General features: G+C 29.6%; 1 protein-coding gene across 1 annotated transcript; it reads left to right on the top strand.

Annotated features, from left to right (window-relative positions):
- Nucleotides 1–3758: 3758 nt before the first annotated feature.
- On the top strand, nucleotides 3759–13289 carry LOC108347177 (very-long-chain aldehyde decarbonylase CER1). Its single transcript, XM_052868995.1, has 10 exons — nucleotides 3759–3870; nucleotides 4284–4507; nucleotides 4845–5077; nucleotides 5737–5956; nucleotides 9544–9919; nucleotides 10004–10115; nucleotides 10923–11119; nucleotides 11894–11992; nucleotides 12090–12263; nucleotides 12978–13289. The coding sequence occupies exons 1-10, from the start codon at nucleotides 3811–3813 to the stop codon at nucleotides 13167–13169; spliced, it is 1887 nt and encodes a 628-aa protein (XP_052724955.1). The 5' UTR covers nucleotides 3759–3810; the 3' UTR covers nucleotides 13170–13289.
- Nucleotides 13290–22784: the final 9495 nt, after the last annotated feature.

A 22784-nucleotide genomic window follows, 5' to 3' on the forward strand; every position in this document is an offset into this window, starting at 1 on the left:
ACAACAATCTTCCCCTCAAGGGTGAGTTATTTCTATATTGGTACACTTTGTCTCGAACATAAACATTTCCAACCATGAGTACCCTTTATGTATTTGTATAAGTCAATCACCAAAATTAACCATCGACTTTGATGCCACTGATGGATCTATCGAAGGAAAAGTTTTATTAGAGTGACACAACACCAATGAAGCTTGAGTCTAACCCAGATAAGGGATTGACATCTCATTTAGTTATTTATATAACATCTTATTTAATAGTGTGAATTACTAAATCAAACATTATAATTCTGATATTGCACAATAAATAGATAAGAAACATATACAATATCAATACACTTATCCAGTATAAATAACCATACTAACATGGAATATGTTCAAGACTCTAGAATATGAAATAAATTCTACAAAAGATAAGTATCTACTAATGAAACATCTAACTAAAAACCCCAAGAGATCACTTAGCAGCATCATCGTCCTCTACTAAAGGCATGTCATCACCTAATTCATATTCTGCTTACACCAATAAGTGATCATTACTAAAGAGAAACAACATATACAAAGAAGAAGGCAAGATAAACTAGTATTCAAAAGGAAAATTCATAAACCAATTTAACACATCACATGTTACTTCAACATTTATAACATTTTCTAAATCACATAAACATATAAGCAATTGACTCTAGACTTAATTGTTTGGATACATGCTTTATTATAGAGCTTCACCGTAGATGTACTCCTGTAATAACATTTATACTCTGCAGAGTCATAAACGTAAAGGTTATCACCTTACTACTCACGAGATTAATCTTTCACACTTGATACTACAAGTCCAAGATAAAGATCTCATGCCATTCTGTCCCTCACTCTATTCATCTCTATATGAGTTGAATGATTGGTAACATATCACGATATCTACTTTCTAAACTCTCTTGTGGCAAAACATATATTAACCATTCACCAAGACATATAATTTCTCCCTGAAATTCTCTCAATAACCAAACCACACATCAACACATCCATATTATAATGTATAAATATAATTACATAATCATAACCATTTTAGTTACCAACAATATCAAAATGATACAAATCCATATCAACAACCAAAAAAATCAACCCAAAAGCATGAAACATGAACTAACGCTTTATGGTAAGAATGGCGCTCAATGGTTAGAATGGTGCTCAGCACCATTCCTCTCACAAATTGACTCCCTCAACGACTCTAGTTTGTCGCTCAGTGAATTAGAATTAAAATAGTTTTAGGCTTACAGTGAAATTTGGAGCTTAGCAGTACCTTGTTAGCGTTCAACGTCAAAGATTTCACAAAATGGTTGCTCAACACCATACCAATACCGTTCAATGCCACATCAAAAATCAATACACTTCATTCTATGATTTGGAGAAATAAAGACTTGTTTAGATGACGAAATTGGTATTCCTGACTTAGTGTTTATTTCAAAAACAAATTTCAATATTTGGTTCAAAAACAAATTTCAATGTCAGACTGCATACCAATTTGTTCAAATGACCAGATTCTCATTTCCTTAATTCAACATCAATTCAAACAATTACAATTCACCTGCAACCAATTCAATCAATAAAAAATTCAATAGGTTTAACCACCAATATAAGAACTTCAAACAATCTTAAACAAACTAAACACACAGTTCAAACTTTCAAAGCAACAGAAACTTAAAACAAGATAACTAGCTTTTCTTACCTGGAAAATGACCTAAAACAATTTAAGAACCCCTAAGTACCCTTAGAAGCATAAATAACCAAAACTACCACTGTGAACAAACATGATCAGAACACAACATTAGGACCATTGATCAACAAAGATGTACATATCAAACACAAACGCTATATGTAAGTTGATCAAAAGTCACATGCAAGAGAAAGAACAACTAACCAAAAAAAGGGCAGAGAATCATATTCTATTGAAGAAACTAATAGAATAATCTTGTAGAGTTAAAATTCTAGAGTCTCTAACCTTCAAAAGAATGAACTGTTAGTGAGATATCTAAAAGAAAAGTGAGAGAAAGTTTTAATAAAGAGTTTACATAGAGAAGACGTGTTTTAGAATAATGAAATTTATTTATAAAAAAATTATTTTTACTATAAATTTTTAATATTAAACAGGTCTCATTATTCTAATTATACTATTAATTCTGAAAAAAAATCTTCTATACTCTCACAATTTAGTTATCATATTATATCTTAATTAATAAATTCTAATATTTATTAGTTTATTGAACATTAAAAAATTTTCTTGCTGGTAAAATATATTTATTATATTTGGTTTAAATTATGAATTGGAAAATACATGTAATAAGATTTCTTTTAAAGTCGCTCAAGTTTTTAAATCGAAAACTATAATCTCAATAAAATCTCTGTTAATAATTAGTTCTAATTCTGAAGGATAGTGTATTTTCTTATGATAATTTATTCTATGTAAAGGAAAAGTGCTTTGCAGCAATATATGCACAAGCAACTAGCTAATTACCATTTTTGCTAAATTAAAATTACCTTAAACAAAATCATATGAAAATCTTTTTACAAGGTCTTTGTCCTATAAAATGATGAAAATATTGGACTATAAATTTTACATGGTCAAAAAATCAATACATAAAGGCTACGTTAATAATTAACTTGATGACAACAAGAAAGAAAAAAAGCATGTTAATTAATGACGAAAATATCTTTCCTTTTTTTTATTTTTTTCAGATTTTTTTTTTCTGTTTCCTTAAGATTATTTTAGAAGTATAATGTATTGAAAATGAATTTTGTGTCCCCATTTACTCCACTGCAAGAAGTAGTTACAAAATTAATTTTGTTGTCTCCATAATTTATTTTTCTGCTCTGATGCAAACTGTGTAGGCAGCTTCAATTCACCCGACAAAATCGGACTTCCAGATAAACATAAAGACAAATTTTAAATATATTTTCTTTTAATCACTCGTTGTGAGATTTATTATGTCGTTAATTTTTGTAATGAAAGATTTTAATAAATATATTATAGAACATCACATTATAACTTTACTTACATATTTTGATGAGATTTTTCTAAAAATATTTTGGAAAGATTGTAAAAAACAAAAAAATAAGTGAATTTCTTGTGATTTTTCTCTTCAATTTATAAAAAACAAATAGAATAAATATGAAAAGCTCTAATAGTGTCAAGTAAACCCTAATTCTTATTTCGAAGAACAAAATAAATAATTCTTAAAACATTAGAAGTACTTTAATTACACTTCTATTAGTTCATGTATTATATATAATTAAGCAATTTTAATATTTCAGTTTTCCTTGTAGTTGTGTCACATTGTTTATTTAAGAATTCATTTATTTTTTTCGATAAAAAAAGCATGAAAAATAAACATAAATTGTTGGTTACATACATTTGATATATAAAATCTTGTTTAATTTTAGTCTTCAATTGTTTAAATACTTTTCTTAGTATTCTAATATTCTAAGTTTCAAACATCTTTTTCAATTGTTATTCACAGTCATCCAAATACATCACATCAGAGACTCAAATAACAATTAAAATTTGGATGAAATTAGAAACACTCAATCAACCCTTTACAACATCAATACAGCTAAAATATATGAAAAACTAAAGTTAGAGACATTTATTATCTAAACTTTTTAATCTATATATCTACCCTACACGTTCGCCATCAAAGCCATCAATATAGCTCACTCATTTTCCCTTTTCAGCCACTATAAATATGAACACTTTCCAAGAACATCATACACACAAATTTTTAGTGCTCCTTCCTTTTCTTACCCTAAACTATTCCAAACATGGCTTCAAAACCTGGAATACTCACCAATTGGCCATGGAAGCCTCTCGGGAGTTTCAAGGTTTCATACTTATTTTTTCATTATTTTCTCATACTTCAATCTTATTTCTATAAGCTAAACATGAACTCTTGTTTCATCTTCTCTTGTTCATACCATTTTATCCTTGAATAATGTTGCATATGGTTTAGAGGCTTCCAAAGCTTCCATTATTATAGACTAAATTTTCAAACTTTTATATATATTTATATATATTGATGGATCTTTATATTTATATTGAGATATAATATTAACAAGATATTATATATATTAAATTCAACATCTTAAAGATAATAAATTTATGATCATGCTTTATTTTCTATTTAATATATAAAACTTAACTCATTTCAATTTAATATATATTATAAATAAAGTAAAATAGACATTTGAATTGTTTTTATGGTGAATTAACAATATAATATTGATGGTGATGACAGTGGGTGATTTTGACACCATGGATTGTGCACAGCACTTACTCCTTCATAGTGAATGATCCAAAGAAGAAATACCTTGCTTACTTCCTCATCTTCCCCTACATGTTGGTCAGGATGCTGCATGACCAAATTTGGATCACACTTTCCCGCCACAGAACGGCCAAAGGGAAATCCAGAATCGTTGACAAGGCCATTGAATTCGAACAAGTTGATCGAGAAAGCAACTGGTTAGTTCTTAAACGATGTGAGACTATTAAATACACCGAGACTATGTTGATGTTAGTTCTTCAACGATGTGAAACTATTAAATATATCGAGACTATATTGATGTTAGTTTTTAAATAATTAGTTCTTAAACTATGTGAAATTATTAAATATATCCATACTATGTTTATATCAGTTATGTAAAACTATTAGATATACCGAAACTATATTATGTTCATAGTTTAAAAGCTTAAACAAGGTTTAATAATGAGAATTGAAGATAATATATATTACCAAACTTTATATATAATCAGTTCCTAGATTGGTTAATTTAACGTTAAAAATATGAAATATTTGCAGGGATGACCAGATCTTGTTCAATGGGATATTGTTCTACGTAGGTTATATGTTAATTCCAGAAGCTTCTCAGATGCCCTTGTGGAGATTGGATGGTGTGGTTATCACTGCTCTTTTACATGCAGGACCAGTGGAGTTTCTGTATTATTGGCTGCACAGAGCACTTCATCATCATTTTCTCTATTCCAGATACCATTCTCATCACCATTCTTCCATTGTCACAGAACCCATTACTTGTAGGTTTTCCATTTTCTTCTTTTAGTAATTTTTCCATTTTTTTATGCATATAAAAAACGAAAAATTTTACTTGAAAAAGCAATCATTTCCTTGTTAAGTACAAGAAAATATCCACTGATTTTTTTATAATTTAAATGGGTAATTAATTCATGTATTGAATCACTGTTTTTTCTTTTTAAAATTATTATTAATACAAATAACTTTTTACATTTGTTATTTATAAGCTTTTTAAGTAATCACATAAAACAAAAATTTATGTTTGTTAAAATTTCTGAAATAAATTTAATCTTTTTATTTAATAACAGACACAAATTTATATTTTTTTTGCATTTATAACAGAAGTAGGTTTCCACTAAAATACACAAGTTTAATCATTCTATAACATGTTTATTGTTAAGTAAATTTTATTATTTTTCTTTTTATAGTAGAAATTAACATAAAAAATATAAATGAATGATAATGGGTGAATAATGTCCTTTTCCAAGCCACTATTGTCAAAGAAACAATTTTTGATTTTGTGAGAGAAGGACCACATGAATTATTCAAAAGAAAGAGTGCATGTGAGATTAATTAGTGAGAGAGATATATAGATGAGATCTCAAAGTATTAAAAAGATTTGCACTTGATTAATTAATGGAGTTGTTGATGAATTTGGCAGCTGTGATCCATCCATTTGCAGAACACATAGCATACTTTTTGTTATTTGCCATTCCACTCTATTCAACAGTGGTCACAAGAACAGCTTCCATAGCATCCTATGCTGGCTATCTTGCATACATTGATTTCATGAACAATTTGGGTCACTGCAATTTTGAGTGCATTCCAACCTCCATTTTCTCAACATTTCCCTTCCTAAAGTATCTCATGTACACTCCATCGTAAGTTTTTCTACCTCTTTTATTTTTATCATTCATTTAAATTATAATATTTATTATAATTATGTCATTTTTCGTCTTTGGATTCTAATATCATTATGTCTATAAAATATTATTGTCATTAATTATGAATCTAAATTGGCCATTTTTGAAACCTTAGACACTAAACTCCTACAATTAATAGATCATAAAGAACGATTAAAATTATACAAACGTAATACAGTGCAGATTTTTTATGTGTATATGATAAAGAAAAAGTTAATATATTTAATTAGAAATAGTGCGTTGAATTTCATTTTCCAGCATATAGAAGTTCTAACTGCAAGAAAGAGACAGTACTAACATTAATACAATGTGTGAATAGTGGAACTCTCTTTGTCATCTTATAACATATTATATATATACACATATATATTAGTGAACTTTCCTTTAATTTAGTTTTTTATGTTACTTTTTTTATCAATATTTTAAAATAGAGTGTTGTGTGACATTTTCTGGAATTATGAAGGAAAAAGGTGTACTTTTCTCTTATTATATTACAAGCATAAAATAATTTGTTTTACAGAATTATTAATGAAATATTTTAACTATATATTACCTTTAATTTTTTACGGTTAATTTTTTAAAACATGGTTTTTAACTTTTATGTTTATTAATGAATTATGGTTTTACTTTTTCTTAAACTTTACCTAATCTACGTGCATCTAACAGAATATCAAAGGATTATTTTACTTAATTATAAGTTTCTTTGAAATAACCTTAGTGCACGTATTAAAAAAATTCTGGAGTATATTATTAAAATAATTATTTTCAAAATTTATTATTTGAACCGTATCCTTCATTCACATTTTTCATTACAAAGCTCGACAGCTCAATAGAAGTGACAAATGTTGGTGAGTGTTGCTTTCATGTTTGCATCAATAATGGTGCCGTGGAAAAAAAAAATCCATGAAAGAATTAAATGAATTTTTTTATTTAATTTACTAACTTAGTGGGAAAAAAAGTTCAATGATTTGAAAATAATACGTATTTGTCATGAAACTATTGTAAGGTAAAATTTTGTTATATAGATATAATGAAAATAGGAAAGGTTATTACATGATATATATATATATATGTTATATTTTAAGTTTGGTTATTATGTCCTTTTCTATGTATTGTTACTAAGTTCATAAGATAGATAATCTCATTTCTTTCAAAAAATTATCTCTAAAGGAAGAGAATGAAACAATAAGAGATTAATTAAAAGTTACATTTCACCTTTTACATTGCATTTTGATAACCAACACTACCAAAATTGTTATAATATGATGTCTCCATTATTATTATTAAAATTTTGATGTATTGATACTTCAATAATTATCTTTGAAGTATATGAATATATCATCACTAATTTTTGTGCCATTATATGACTATTATAGTAACACTCATTACACTTATTACAACAATAATTTTCACTCATACTACGTATCATTGATTATTCCCACAAACAAGATTTACATACAACCATTATATGATTCTCTCTATTACAATTAATAAAATCACTAGATATTATTATTATTATTATTATTATTATTATTATTATTATTATTATTATTATTATTTATTCAACAAATTTCAATATATCCACTCCCAACATTAGTATATTTGTTAGGATGAACTTTAACAAATATTTGGAGAGTGTCACAATTTTTATACAAATATATAATTATTTTTGAAATACCAAATATATTAAATATTTTAAAATAAAAAAATATTTAAAATTATATATTAATTTAAATATATATAAAACATTAGGAAGCAAAGGCATCCTCAACTGCCATTAATTATATGTACTGGAAATTTAAACTTGCAAATCAAATAATCAAAAGACAGTTTTTCTATCAATAATAAAAAATGTATTAGTAAAACAAACATGATATTACAACTCAAATATTTTATATAAAGTAATTAACAAACATTAAATTATAAATTCAACTCCTCCACATAGTAACACTTTCCAATTCATAATTTTAATAACAAAGGCAGAATTTGAGTTTTAAGTTTTTTATCTTCCCTTACAAATAAAAATTAGAAAATAAATTATATATATATATATATATAAATATATCATCTTGTTATTTAAAAAACAGTTTATTGATGTAACCCTACACTCTCTCTTAACATAGATATTTTTTTATCTTTGTTGAAAAGTAAAGCATTATTATTTTTTATGTTGTTCATAATTAAAGCTATATGCATGATATAGTGATCCAAGTAATGTATAACTAACTAACATTCCACAACATGTGGCTTCAGTACATGGGTGACACATAACGAACAACTACTTGGTATTGCATTTAATCATTGTACTAAGCATATGAAAAATCAATTCTAACTAGGTTGAAATTAGAGGAAATTATTTAATGCAATGCAATCCTCTTAATTCTACTATTTACAATCACTGACATTTAACAACTGATGATACACGTGGAACATAGTCAAACGTTTGTTTTACCTAATTTCGAACCAAAAAACATTATTCAAATATAATAACATTGAATCACCGAGTTTGATTTGTTCTACGTGTCTCACTTGGGTTGGTTTCAATGTTTAAAAAGTGGTTATTAGTTCATAGGTTTACTTATGTATTACGTACAAGGATTGCATTAAATTAGTTCTGCTAATTTAACACAATCATTATCGTTTGTTCATATGTTAATTTCCTATTCATATGATTGAATTACATTAAATTTCGGTTAATTAATTCATTAATGTGTCACCTTTGTAGTGAAGCCACTTGTAGTTGATCAACTATGATTGAAACAACGTAGAAATTTATGTCACTTCAAAACAATATTAATTATTCTTATTGAGTATTCATAGTTGCTGAGTTTTTTTGTTAGAAAATGGTGATAATAGGTGAAGATGGATGGCTTTTTTTTCTTTATTGATTAGGAGAGATTATACAAAAGTTGTTTTAGTCTAATTCATATTCATAAAATTTACATATTTTTTACTTAAAACTTTAAAAACTTAGGTTTATGAATTCTTTTATATATATATATATATATATAATATTTAATTTTGTCATTTAGTTAATTAACTATAAAACTTAAACTCACCTTTATATTATTTCCACAAATCTTTTAAAAATAAGTTTCTTCATATAGTATATACAATGACATCTACTTAAATAAATAATTGTTGTGGTTAAGATCTTATTATATTGTGTTGTTATTTTTATAATGATCTAAGTCAGTCATCAAAATAAATTAATCACTTCAAAAATTTCATATATTTCTTTTTAATATTATAAATTGTGAAGATAAATATGAAATCAAGTATTACTTCATAAAAATAATTAGCAACTAAATTTAAAGATATTTTTTTAATAATTATATTAATTAAGTTAAATTCAACCTTGTAAACTAAAAATTGTTAACCCTAAAATAATTTTTATTATTGAATTAGAATCTAAATGAATCTATAATATTAACATAACAAGATTCTAACTAATTACTATGGATTGTAAATTAATCACTTATTGATGTAAATTAATCCTAAAAATGAGTAATTACTATCATTGAAGTAAATTTTGTTTTTGACAGGTTCCACTCACTGCATCATACCCAGTTTAGGACAAATTACTCACTGTTCATGCCAATTTATGATTACATCTATGGTACGATGGACAAGAGCACAGACAGCACATATGAAACATCATTGAAGAGACAAGAAATTTCACCTGATGTGGTTCATCTGACACATCTCACAACACCAGAATCCATTTTTCATCTGAGGTTGGGATTTGCATCCTTAGCCTCAAAACCACAATCTTCAACATGGTACCTTTATTTGATGTGGCCTTTCACTCTTTCGTCTGTTCTTGTCACTTGGTTTTATGCCAAAACCTTCGTCATCGAGAGGAATGCTTTCAAAATGCTCAATTTGCAATCATGGGTTATTCCTAGATTCCATGTTCAAGTAAGTTTCCACTTACATTAATATATGTTTTTCTTCCAATTTTTGAAAAATGTTTCCTATAAATAATATTCACACTCTTCGCAGTACCTTTTCAAATGGCAAAGTGAAACTCTTAACAAACTCATAGAAGATGCAATACTTCAAGCAGAGTCAAGCAATGCAAAGGTTCTAAGTCTAGGTCTTTCAAATCAGGCAAGTAATTTATTTTTTTTTTAACTTTATTTAGTACTTTAATATTTTACGATTTACTTTGTTTCTTATATTTCTTTTTATTCCATTAAGTTCTAAATATTTAATAAATAAAGGTAATTTTGATAATCCATTGAGTTTAGGAATCAAAATCAGACCCCTACGTGTTTAAAAATATTAAAAACCATTTTGAATTTTTATTCAAAACATTTTATGGGCCAAGGTGTGGCATTTGGACTCACCTAAGGGTTCACTTTCGAAAAATAATGAAGAAATTTAGGCTTCTACTTTCTGCACCAACACCATTTCTTTCACACCCCTCAACTTTTCAGAATAACCATTTTACTCTCCTTAAAAAGTGACTTCCAAATTACGTTTCGAAAAATTTAATGAAATTTTCAAAACAAAACTTTTAGAATAAAATTTTTGGATTAGTATTTCCAAAACGTACGAAATACATTATGGAAGGGGGATTTATAGAATAAACTTTTCATAATGCATATAATCTCTTTCGTAATGAGATTTTTAGAACACTCTTTCAGGGGTATTTTTCCTAGTATTGTGGGAGTGCATTTAGTAATTATGGGGTACAGTAAGCAATAGTAAGAAAATTTAGCTTGTTAATGACACAATCCAAAATTGTGGGAGATGTTACGTTCTTCCCTTGTGTGTAACAAAAATGAACTTATTAGATGCATTATAATATATTTATTTAGCTTTGTGTATGTTCATTTAAAAATAACATGATTTAATTTTTCTATGTTCATAATATTATGGTTAAATAAATGATTATTTTGAATGGTTTTTCAGGGAGATTCACTGAATAAATATGGTGAACTTTACATCAAAAGGTTTCCTGAGCTTAAGATAAAGATTGTGGATGGAAGTAGCTTAGTTGTGGCAATTGTTCTTAATAGCATTCCTAATGAAGCAAGTGAAGTTCTTCTTTGTGGAAAACCTAATAAGGTTTCATATGCCATTGCTACTGCTTTATGTGAAAAGGGTACAAAGGTATGTTTAGTTTTATTTTAAATGTGCAATAATTATAATTAACCATGATTTTCTTCACTGAAAATATTTTGATTATAAGTAATTAAAACTTGCTAATTAAGTCAATTTTTTTTATTAGGCCTGTACACAAATAGGTTAAAAAAAGATGACAAAAAAAAACCCTAATTTTAATGGGGACTATTTTTGTAATATTTTATTTTATTATTTAAAATCTGACATCATTGTGCTAAACCCATAAAATTATTATCCATTATCTTAAAATTTTATTTGCTTAAACTCTTAAATAAATAAGTTTCAAAATCTAGCAGAAAGCATACATAGATCAAGCTGTTATTAGAGTCTTATTTCAATAAATTTTTATTTATATAAATTAATTCTACATGTTTTATCCGTAAATTTAAATAATGTTTTCGTTTATATTTTTAAGTTGGGTTTTAAATTTTACTCAATTTAAAGATATTCATGTAATATATAACTTTTTTTTATTAAAGTGAAGAATCTGGAGTTAAGTTGAATGAGAATAAATAAGATGAACAATACATAAAAAGAAAAACTTGCAAACATATTATAAGATTTTAGATTGAAAATGATTTTAATAAATGTTGTATACAGAATTCAACAAAAACAAAGGGCTATTAGACAAAGTGTACACATAATTTCACGAATTAATTAATATATGAAAAAAAATCATAAATTAAGATATTTAATATATTGAAATTAAATTTTGCTATAGAAGTCTCCTTGCATAATTTAATTTGGAATCATACTTTTCAGGTTACAACAATGTACAAAGATGAATATGATGATCTTGAATTAAGACTCTCCAAGGAGTGCAAAAAGAACTTGGTTTTCCCAGGATCCTACAATGCAAAGGTAAATCCCTCTAACAATGTTTTTCTTTCAACTTGATAATTTCAATGAAAAAAAAATGAATATTATTGAAATGATGGGCTTTGATTTGTATATGCAGATTTGGCTTGTGGGAGACCAATGTAACGAAGCAGAACAAAAGAAAGCAGCAAAAGAATCATTGTTCATACCTGTTTCCCAATTCCCTCCAAAGAAACTTCGTAAAGACTGCTACTATCACAGCACACCAGCCATGATAGCTCCACCTTCATTGGTCAATGTCGATTCCTGTGAGGTAATTATAACAAGATGCAATTTTCGTTTGAGAGAAAGAAAAAATTTCAAAAAAACTATAAATGAGTTATTGGGTTAATTTTCTATTTTTATCGTCAAATGTCACTGACTAGTATTCTATTATTTTATGTTGAAAGTCTTACCTCGACTAGAAATAAAATCAATTTATAATATATATATAAACGAATCTAAACCTCGTCTTACACCGTTAGTTTTGTGAGATTGACTTAGATTTAAAATTTATTTCTTAAATCAGAAAATTAAACCTACAATTTTTATGTTATTTTTTTCTAACCCATTAAACCAATCTTATGATTATCATGTGTTAGAGAATTGAATTTACACTTTTTATCTTTCTTCCAATTTTATCACTATATTTATAACTTCTAAACAAAATGAAATAAAGGTATATATTAAATGTGCATTATAAGAAAGTATACTGTTATCGTTTTTCTTGTACATATAAAGGTGTCGAGTTATAATATGTAAGATGTGTTGGAAGTTCTACATCGACTAAAAATAAGACAAAATAAATGAGGTGTAATTCTTGTTTTATAAACCGATTTTGTGGGGTTGAGTTAGACTTAAAATTACTTTATATCATTTTCATTTCTTATCATAAGAAGTTTGTCATTTGAATATTTTTCTATCATGGTTTTGTGCAATTTTTGTTGCCAAAATGAATTTCACAATAACAAATTTGCATGTACAACAGAACTGGCTGCCGAGGAGAGTGATGAGCGCGTGGCGCGTGGCCGGAATAGTGCATGCCCTAGAAGGTTGGAACGTTCACGAATGTGGAAATTTCACGTTTAGCGTTGAGAAAATATGGCAAGCAAGTCTTCGACATGGCTTTAGGCCATTCAAGATTAATTCATTTTCTTCAACTCTTAATCAATTGCCATAATATAAAATTCTCAATTAATCACTTTGTGAGTGTATACATATGTATCACTCAATTAATTAACTAGCTTATATATGGTGTTGGATGCAATTAATGTATTAATAATATCATATATGTGTTTTATACGTGTTCTTATTCTAAGTCTTTTGTGTAATATTATCAGATCAATTATGTATCTCAAATATGGTCTTTTTTGAAAGTTAAAATTTTGTTACGGTTTTATTTTGAAAAGATATTTTGGAAATTGAAAAAAAAAGACATTTAAATTGATTATGATCTCCATTTTTAATTGATGTAAAACTATTGAAATAATATATATTATTACAGTTTCTGTTGTATAATAGAAACTATATATGTTTAAATAATACATAAATATTGTCTTTTGAAAGCTTATGTTTCTTAATTTTGTTTCTCATGGTAATGGGATCAGATTTCCTTATATTTCTCTTGTTTTTCTCAGTCTCTCATGATTCAATATAATGAGAGTTGAGAATTATTACTCATTTGTATATGTAATTTTATAAATAATTAACATGATGTAAAAAGTTAATTTAAAGTGCAAATTAAAGTTGTGATAAAATTAAAATGGAAATAATTATTAAATGTTGGTATAATAACAATTATAACGCATAACAACAAATTAAACTAAGTTTTAATTAATAAATTTAAATTTATGTAATTGTGACCATTATTTGCATAAAAGTAATTCTAGCAGACACTATCAGTATTTAATATTAAATATCTAAATAAATAATTATTATACAAGATGAAACAGTATTTTGTGTGTTTAATTAAAAATATAATATTAAGAATCTAAATGAGTAAATATCAAACAATATGAAATAATATTCTGTGTTCGTAATCATAAGTATCAAAAATGCTTATAATAATGTTAATGTTTTTAATTTAACGAAAGAATTATATTAACTTCTTTTAATTAATTTAGGATCATATTAAATAAAATATTCAAAAAAAATTACTATAAATATTAAAATCAATATTAAGCCAAAATCTTATTTATTTAGTACATGATGTCACTAGTACAATAAGAAGAAAAGACACCGGTTATTTTTTATTATTGGCATCGGTTTTGCAACCGAGGCATATGTGGGCGAGGTAAAAAGGACAGACTTTATGCCTCGGTCATGGACTGAGATAAAACCAGATAGGAATATGCCTCGGTTCTTATATAACCGAGGCAGTATCCTATTTTTTTTTTTTTAGATGCAACCTGTTTTTCAGTAAGCAACCAGAAATTGTTTCAGCAACCAGAAATTGTTTCAGCAACCAGAAATTGTTTCAGCAACAAGAAATTGTTTCAGCAACAAGAAACTGTTTTAGCAACAAGAAACGGAGTGATGCAAGTCAATGTTTTTCACACAACCGGAAAATCCCAATCCCAATCCGAGATCAAAACAGACCTAACATTTCCCAATTTCAGAAACCCAAACTGCTTGTGATTGTGAGTCTTCACTGGCCTGGCCTCAAAAGCAGAAGAACAAGAGTAGATGAACACCTTCTGCAACGAACCAGGAAGCTCCCTTAGGGTTTCCAATCACACAGGACTTCGACGGTTGGAGGAAGATTGCCGGTCTAGGGCGGCGGCGACAACGGAGGGGAAGAATGGTGGAGGCAGCAACGACGGAGGGCTCGCCGATCTGGAGTGGCTTGGCGATGGCGATCTGGAGCGGTGGATCTAGAGCGGCGGAGGCAGCAACGACGGAGGGCTCGCCGATCTGGAGCGGCTTGGCAATGGCGATCTAGAGCGGTGGATCTAGAGCGGCGGAGGCAGCAGTGGCTGAGGCAGCAGTGGCTGAGGCAGCAGTGGCTGAGGCAGCAGTGGTGGAGGCACGGACAGAGAAGAGTGAGAGCACGAGGGAAGAAGAGAGGAAGAATGGGAGAGCACGGACAGAGAAGAAGTGAAAATGAAGAGTTAATGTGAGAGCACGGACAGAGAAGATGTTGGGCTGTGGAAATGAAAAAATCAAAGACCACATCATGCCTCGGGTTTCATCAGAACCGAGTTAGGTGGCAGGAGTTGTATGCCTCGGTTTCGCCTAGAACCGAGTTAGTAGTGCCCTTTAGGCATCGATTGCTGGGCAACCGAGTTAGTAGCTCTTATTAGACCCAACAGCTGTTAGTGGAGCAGGTTTGGGCAGAGTTTTATGCCTCAATTTTACGTAGAACCGAGTTAGTAGCATGCTTTAGGCACCGACCATGGGACAACCGAAGCATATATTTAAGCTATTATTACGACTCTACCACCGCACTATTATACGCTTCGGGTTCGCTTAAACCAAAGCGTATATTACGCTTTCTAATCCCATTTTTTTAGTAGTGTGTTTTCCATGCAAGAAAAAAAGTTGACAACAATGTTAGGTATGTTTCTTCTCATATGTAGTGGATAAGGGTACTCTTTCCAGTTTTTTCTTTATAAATGATTAGGAAGAAACTACTCAAATTTGCATTCCTTCCTTAAAAAAACAGTAATAAAATGTAAATGTGCTTGCCTAATTCAATACAAATTAGAGAATTTTGGTTCAATTATTCTTAGTTTTTTTTTTTAAGAAAAAAATTGGCCAAACACTTGTTTATAAAAAAAAATCCTTAAAAAAACATAGCTTTTAATTATAGTAGAGGAGTCCTCTCTTCTTTTTTCTTTAATCCTTAGAACTAGTTAGTTACATAGAACTTATTTAAGTGTTTGAATCCAAACTTAAAAAAAATAAAAATTGCACAAATATGTCACTAATCATTGTACCAAGCATATGAAAAATCAATGCTAATTAACTAGCTAGGTTGAAATTAGAGGAAATAATTTATTGCAATCCTACACAAAGGCATAGATTCAACCACATATGTTCCACGTCTATTTCATTAAATTCCGTCACCCATATATTGAATTTGATCCAATGTGAGCCAACTAGGTCTGTCATAGTAAAAATTGATATAAATTCAAAACAATATTATTATAAATTTTAATAGTTTCTGATTTTTTTTGGTAGAAGACAGTAATTGTTGATGATTTCATATCTTTCATTTTCTACAAGAAGTTGTGATAATATCAGGAGAATCTGTGGAGTTGATCAAAAGGAAAGTTTATTTGAATAGTAACATAGAATGGAAATAGGAAATAAAATAAAGTTTGGTGAGGATAAGTGGATTGATAATGGACATTAAAGGAAAGATTTCTAAAATTGTATAGAAATTTAATTATTAAGGAAGTATTTGTACTTGAGTGGGATAAGGGTATAAAGGTATAGGGAGTAAAATATACAACATGTGTAGAATCGAAGATTAAAATGTGAGTAACTTGTTTTTTTTCTGGAGGGTGGCAATACTTATATGAAAAATGTATGATTCCTAGGTGAGGATTAAATATGTATATCATGGGAATACACTTATGCCAATTTGGATATCTAGGAATGAATAATAGAGTGTGGCGACGTATGCATCACAATAGTTTGGAATATTTTTAACCATATAGGAACAATGTCAAAAGTATATGTAGTGGAAGTATTACTCTAACACAAGTTAAAAATTGGGCATGAAGGTCATATTTTGATTGGTTCATGAGTCCAATCACTAGTGCAGCGAGGGGCTTTTACCGCGGTTCATTTTTACTATACGTCGCGGTTTAAGAACCGCGGCATATTCAGCCGCGGTAGTAAGTCAGACACTTTAGGCCGCGGTTATAACCGCGGTATATCGGTTGCCGAATATGCCGCGGTTGTCGAGGGAACCGCTGCCTAAATCCCTTTTTTTAAAAAAAAAAAAAAAAAACAATCCCCTATATGCCGCGGTTGAACCGCGGCAAAAGAGGGAACACGATATGCCGCGGTTGGTGTTAAAACCGCGGCCATATGTCTCGTTTTAAAAAAAACGAAGCACTATATGCCGCGGTTGTGGTTAGAACCGCGGCATATTCCCCTGCAGTTTTTTAAAATTGTAGGTCTGTTTTTGTGATATCCACTACCACAAAAACAGACCTGCATATAAAAACATGTACACAAATTCAATTTGAACATAACAAACACATGTTCAAATGTAGTTCAACATCAAATAAAGTACAAAGTCTAAGAAAATTCTATCTAATCAAATGCATTGTTTAAATCTAAGAGCTATTGTATAATCTAACTATATACTTCGCAGCAGCGTTCCTAATGAATAATAGTGACTTCTCAGGAACTGGTGTAATAGTCTTGAATCTCTGCAAAATACAATTCATTTTATTTAGTGTATATGAATTCAACATTTGTTAAAAAATCTAAATTTGTTAAAGTTAAATATTACCGTTTCCCAGCGACTTGTGATGTGAGAACGAACAATATGGGTCATCCAATACATTACATAGTATCCACACTCATATGACCCATTTTGTTTGTTACACTACAATATATCCACACTCTTGTTTAGACATTGTGTAACATGCAGGGGGCAAATAAGTACGTTTACCAATCTCCTTGGGTGCCAACTCTTCTCGGATATTCATGTCAACCAAATCCAAACGAGCATTCACTCCATCTTTTGTCTTTCCCTGAATGTTGAGTAATGTACCAATCAAGCTATCACACACATTCTTTTCTACATGCATCACATCTATGCAATGTCGAACATCTAACTTTGACCAATATGGAAGATCAAAGAATATTGATTTCTTCTTCCAAGGGGTCGTTACAGATGACTTCTTCGATGTTTTCCCAAATACATGATGTATTTTATTAACTTTTTCAAGAACTTGAAGGCCAGTAAGTGGATTTGGTGCTTCGTCCCTCTCTTGATCTCCATTGAATGCTTTTTTTAACCTTCGATATGGATGATTACGTTCTAGAAATCTCCGATGACGCAGATACACCGTCTTTCTTCCATGTTTCAATTGATGAGCTGCAGTGTTTTCTTCACATATAGGACACGCTTTATGACCCTTGACACTGTATCCTGACAAATTACCATAAGCAGGAAAGTCATTAATGGTGCAAAATAACATTGCACGCATCATAAAAGTCTCTGAAGCGAATGCATCAAATATTTCAACCCCATCAACCCACAAAACCTTCAAGTCTTCAACTAGTGGGCTTAGATAAACATCTATGTCATTTCCAGGCTGCTTTGGACCAGTTATCATCATAGACAACATCATGTACTTCCTCTTCATGCACAATGCAGGAGATAAGTTGTAAATTATCAATATAACTGGCCAACAACTGTGATTGGTACTCAGATTACCAAATGGGTTCATTCCATCAGTGGCTAAACCAAGCCTAAGATTTCTACACTCTTTACCAAATTCGGGGAATTGTCGATCAATATTTTTCCATTGCTTTGAATCAGCTGGATGACGAAGCAGCCCGTCAATTTTTCTCTCATCTGCATGCCATCTAAGATTTTTAGCATCTTTGGGATTCGCAAACAAACGCTTAAGTCTGGGCACTATTGGAAGATACCAAACTACTTTCAAAGCAGATCCATTTTTTTCTATCTGACCATTATCTTCACTATTGTTTTTTGACTTGTATCGTGATAAGCCACATTTTGGACACTTTGTCAAAAATTCAAACTCTTTCCTATACAAAATGCAGTCATTGGGACAAGCATGTATCCTTTTATACTCCATACCCATTGGACAAAGAATTTTCTTCGCATCATAATTACGAGTGGGCAGTGTATTTCCATCTGGCAACATTTCATTCAACAACGTCAACAGTTCTGTAAAACTCTTATCAGTCCATCCATTGCTCGCCTTCAAATTCATCAGCCTTAACACCGCTGACAAACGTGTGAACTTAGTTGAACCGACATACAAAGGTGTTTCCGCATCAGTCGACATCGTCTCATACACATGAGCTTTGGCAAAATTTTCTGCTCCAACATCGCGGATCATGTCCTCCAATTTGTCTTCATCCGGTCGATCTTCTTCGATGGTGGAATCAGTAACATTTACACTTTGAGAGTCATTGGGAAAATGCATTTCTTCGCCGTGCCAGATCCATGTTGTATAGCATCTTAGAAAACCATCACATATAAGATGTTCTCTAATTTGAGTTGCGTTCAACTTTCTCCCATTCAAACAGTTCACACAAGGACATCTAAACTTCACTTCATCATCACTTCTCCCCTCATTACGTTGCGCAAATTGTATAAATTCCTCTACACCTCTCTCGTACTCAGCACTAATACGTGGTAAATTAATCCAATTTCGATCCATATTCCTAAATATTACATAAAAAGATAAGCTACTAAAAATCAAACTTGCAATTTCATACATATCATTGAAACTTAGTGAATAATATTTTAAGGTTTATAAATAATACAAGAACTACAACACACATTACCAAAACTATAGCAAAAACCATACCATACATTACCAAAACTATAACAATTTCATGCATTATCAAAATTAAAGCAAAAATTATACCATACATTACCAAAACTATAGAAACTTCATACATTACCAAAACTATAGCATTATGCAAAAACTAATGAAGAAATCACGTTAAGAATGCAAAAGGGCATAAATACCTGGAAGAGGAACCGCGAAAACGCTTGGTGCAAAAAAAACGAAATCGCAGCGGAGAGGGAATGACGCGTTTCAAACGATTTTGATCGGCTAAAACTGTTTTTTATCGTCACAAATGAGAAAGGACCGAACAATTTCAAGTTTAAACGGTGAAAAATGAGTAATCGGAGATGATCGGAGTCGGAGGGAGGGAGAAAAAACGCGAAACAGAGCTTGCGGGAAGAAGACGATCACTGTTCCAAGTTTTAATTTTTAACTCTGAACGGGGGAATCTACCGCGGTTCCCTACTTAACCGCGGTATAATATAGGTATATGTCGCGGTTCCCTACTTAACAGCGGCATATACTGATTAAATAAATAATCCTAAATGGCATTTTTGAAATTATTTTCAAACTATATGCCGCGGTCCAGCGGGCAACCGCGGTATATACCTCGAAATATTTCAAATACATATTAAATTAATTTCAGATAGGCGAATATGTCGCGGTTGCTCCTAGAACCGCGGCATATGCCCCTGTAACGTGCTGAACACAACTGTCTGCCAACTGCCTTATGGGGAATTTCAGTAGATGTGCAGGGGTATATGCCGCGGTTGCTCTGCGAAACCGCGGCATATACCCCTGTAACTTCTGAAATTCTCTGACTGGCAGAGAAGTTGAGAAGTTACAGGGGTATATGCCGCGGTTCTCTGGACAACCGCGGCATATACCTCAGTAACGTTTGAAATTCTCTGACCCAGTCAGCACCTGCAATTAATTGGCAGGGGAATATGTCGCGGTTCTCTGGACAACCGCGGCATATACCGCTGTTATTTAATTTTTTATTCACACGTGGCGTCAAAGGTAATGGTTGACTGGAGTATATGCTGCGGTTCTGATCCGAACCGCGGCATATGTGTTCGATTTATTTACAAAACTGCCACTGCGCACCATTATGCTGCGGTTTCCTTGTAACCGTGGCATAATGTGCGCTGTAAAAACCCAATTTTTTACTAGTGAATAATGTGTTTTCAATCTTTACACTTCTAGATATGTTAGGTAGTTGAAGAGAAAGTATATGACATTTATGTTCTTTGAATAGTAATGGACTAATCAAAACAAAACATAAGAGAAGGAATAAAATGGTTTAAAGAATAATTCTGATATATTATTTTAAAGATTAGTGTAATATATATATATATATATATATATATATATATATATATATATATATATATATATATATATATATATACTAAGTCCCATGATTCCTCATCTATTGAAATTTAAAAATAAATAAATAAAGATACAAAAATAAGGTATGATGTATAACCTTATCCTTGCCATGATTATCAATTATAAAAAGGAAGCCAAAATTAGGGAAAAAAAATTCATATAACACTTTCATGTTCAATAAATATGAATGAAAAAAAAATTACAAATGGATGAAGAAGATGAATGTAGATGAAGGAGATGAATGAAAAAAGGTGTATGAATGAAGGAGATGTAAGAAGAATATGAACGAAGGAGAGACGAGGAAAAAAATGTTGATGAAGGAGATGTGCTTGAATAAAAGAATAAGTGTGGATGAAAAAACTGAATGTAGATAAAAGGGATAAGTGTAGATAAAAAGTTAAGTATAGATAAAATGATGAGGGTGAGAAGATTTATAAATGTGAATAAAGAAGACGTGAGATATGATTTATCTAGAAAATGAAAAAAGAAAATTGTTAGTAAAAAAATTGTTACTTTTTAATATAAAACTTTTGAATAAAATTAATCTAGAGTTCATATTTATTGTGACGAAAGCACACATGTTCATAATATCGAGTCCTATATTAATATTAATATGAAAGAAAAGTGATCGATGAGATGATACATAGTAAATGTATAATAATTTTGCTCAGTAACATTTTTTGTTGTGTTTTTTTCCAAAACCTCATTACTATTGTGCTTCTCCGAAATTGTTTGCGTGTGAATTCTTGCCACAGTAACTACAATTAATGCAATAATAATTTTTGGCTAAGGTAGCTCAACCTCAACTAACTATTGTGCAGTATGCAATAAAACATAATAACGTGTGGTTATAAAGTACAATGGTGTTAGTTCTTATTTGCTTAGGTTCAAGTTCCAACAAAAGATCTTAATATGTAGGGAAAAACATTACATCAAACAAACTATTCATTAAAAAGTTGTTGAAAATCATTTTCTATTCAGGATCATGATATGTTAATAACTTCTTTTAATAATTTTTTAATAATAGATTATGTGTCACTAATTTTTTGGATCGTATATTTGAACGGATCAATCACAAACTATCACATAAACAGTTATAAAAAAGTTGTCAAAAAAAATTGTTAAAAAAATATTTTTCATTCATATTTGTATTCTTTTCTAAAAACAGTAATATGTATCATGTAAACGTGCTCACTTAGTTCAATGTAACTCGGGATATTTTTGGTTCAATTATTGTGAGTTGTTTTAAAGAAAAAAGAATTGGTCAAAAATTTGTTTATAAAAAAATTCTTAAAAAAAGGCATAGCTTTTAGTAGAGGAGTTTTTTTTTTTTTTAACCTAGTTACATAGAACTTGTTTAAATGGTGTCAAAACTCGATAAAAGAAAATAACATAAATATGGCATCTACTCATTGTACTAAGCATGTGAAAAATCAATGCTACCTAGGTTGAAATTAGAGGAAATAATTTATTGCAAGTACCACGCAAAGCTATTAGCATGCAAAAAATGTATGTGTTGCGCGTGAGAGATGATGATACAGAGATGGAATTATAGGTCGCTTTGTAATACATTAAAACGACATTATATAATAATTAAAATTTATTATTTTGAATATAAATAGTTATTGTTTATTATTATAATTATTACTATTATTACTAAAATTATCATAACATTACCATCAACATTATGATTATGATTACCATTCTCATATATCATAGTCATTATCAATACTTTTATAAGAACCTGAACTATATAATAATTCAACAATTATAAGAAATTGAAATATATAATAATTGAATTACATGCAATTATATTCTTTTTATTTTTGAAATAGTCTATTTAGACTAAGTAATTAAAATATTTTAAATTTTAATTGCTGTGTTTG

The sequence above is a fragment of the Vigna angularis genome, chromosome 9 (genome assembly GCF_016808095.1).
Source record: "Vigna angularis cultivar LongXiaoDou No.4 chromosome 9, ASM1680809v1, whole genome shotgun sequence".
In the NCBI taxonomy this organism is placed as follows: domain Eukaryota; kingdom Viridiplantae; phylum Streptophyta; class Magnoliopsida; order Fabales; family Fabaceae; genus Vigna; species Vigna angularis.

What these genes read in the sequence shown, in the direction of transcription:
- LOC108347177 (XM_052868995.1), top strand. Translation starts at nt 3,811, where the DNA reads ATGGCTTCAAAACCTGGAATACTCACCAATTGGCCATGGAAGCCTCTC. An exon ending in TGTCACAGAACCCATTACTT is followed by an intron (nt 5,078 to 5,736) that starts GTAGGTTTTCCA and finishes TGAATTTGGCAG; the next exon opens with CTGTGATCCATCCATTTGCA. An exon ending in CAGGATCCTACAATGCAAAG is followed by an intron (nt 11,993 to 12,089) that starts GTAAATCCCTCT and finishes TTGTATATGCAG; the next exon opens with ATTTGGCTTGTGGGAGACCA.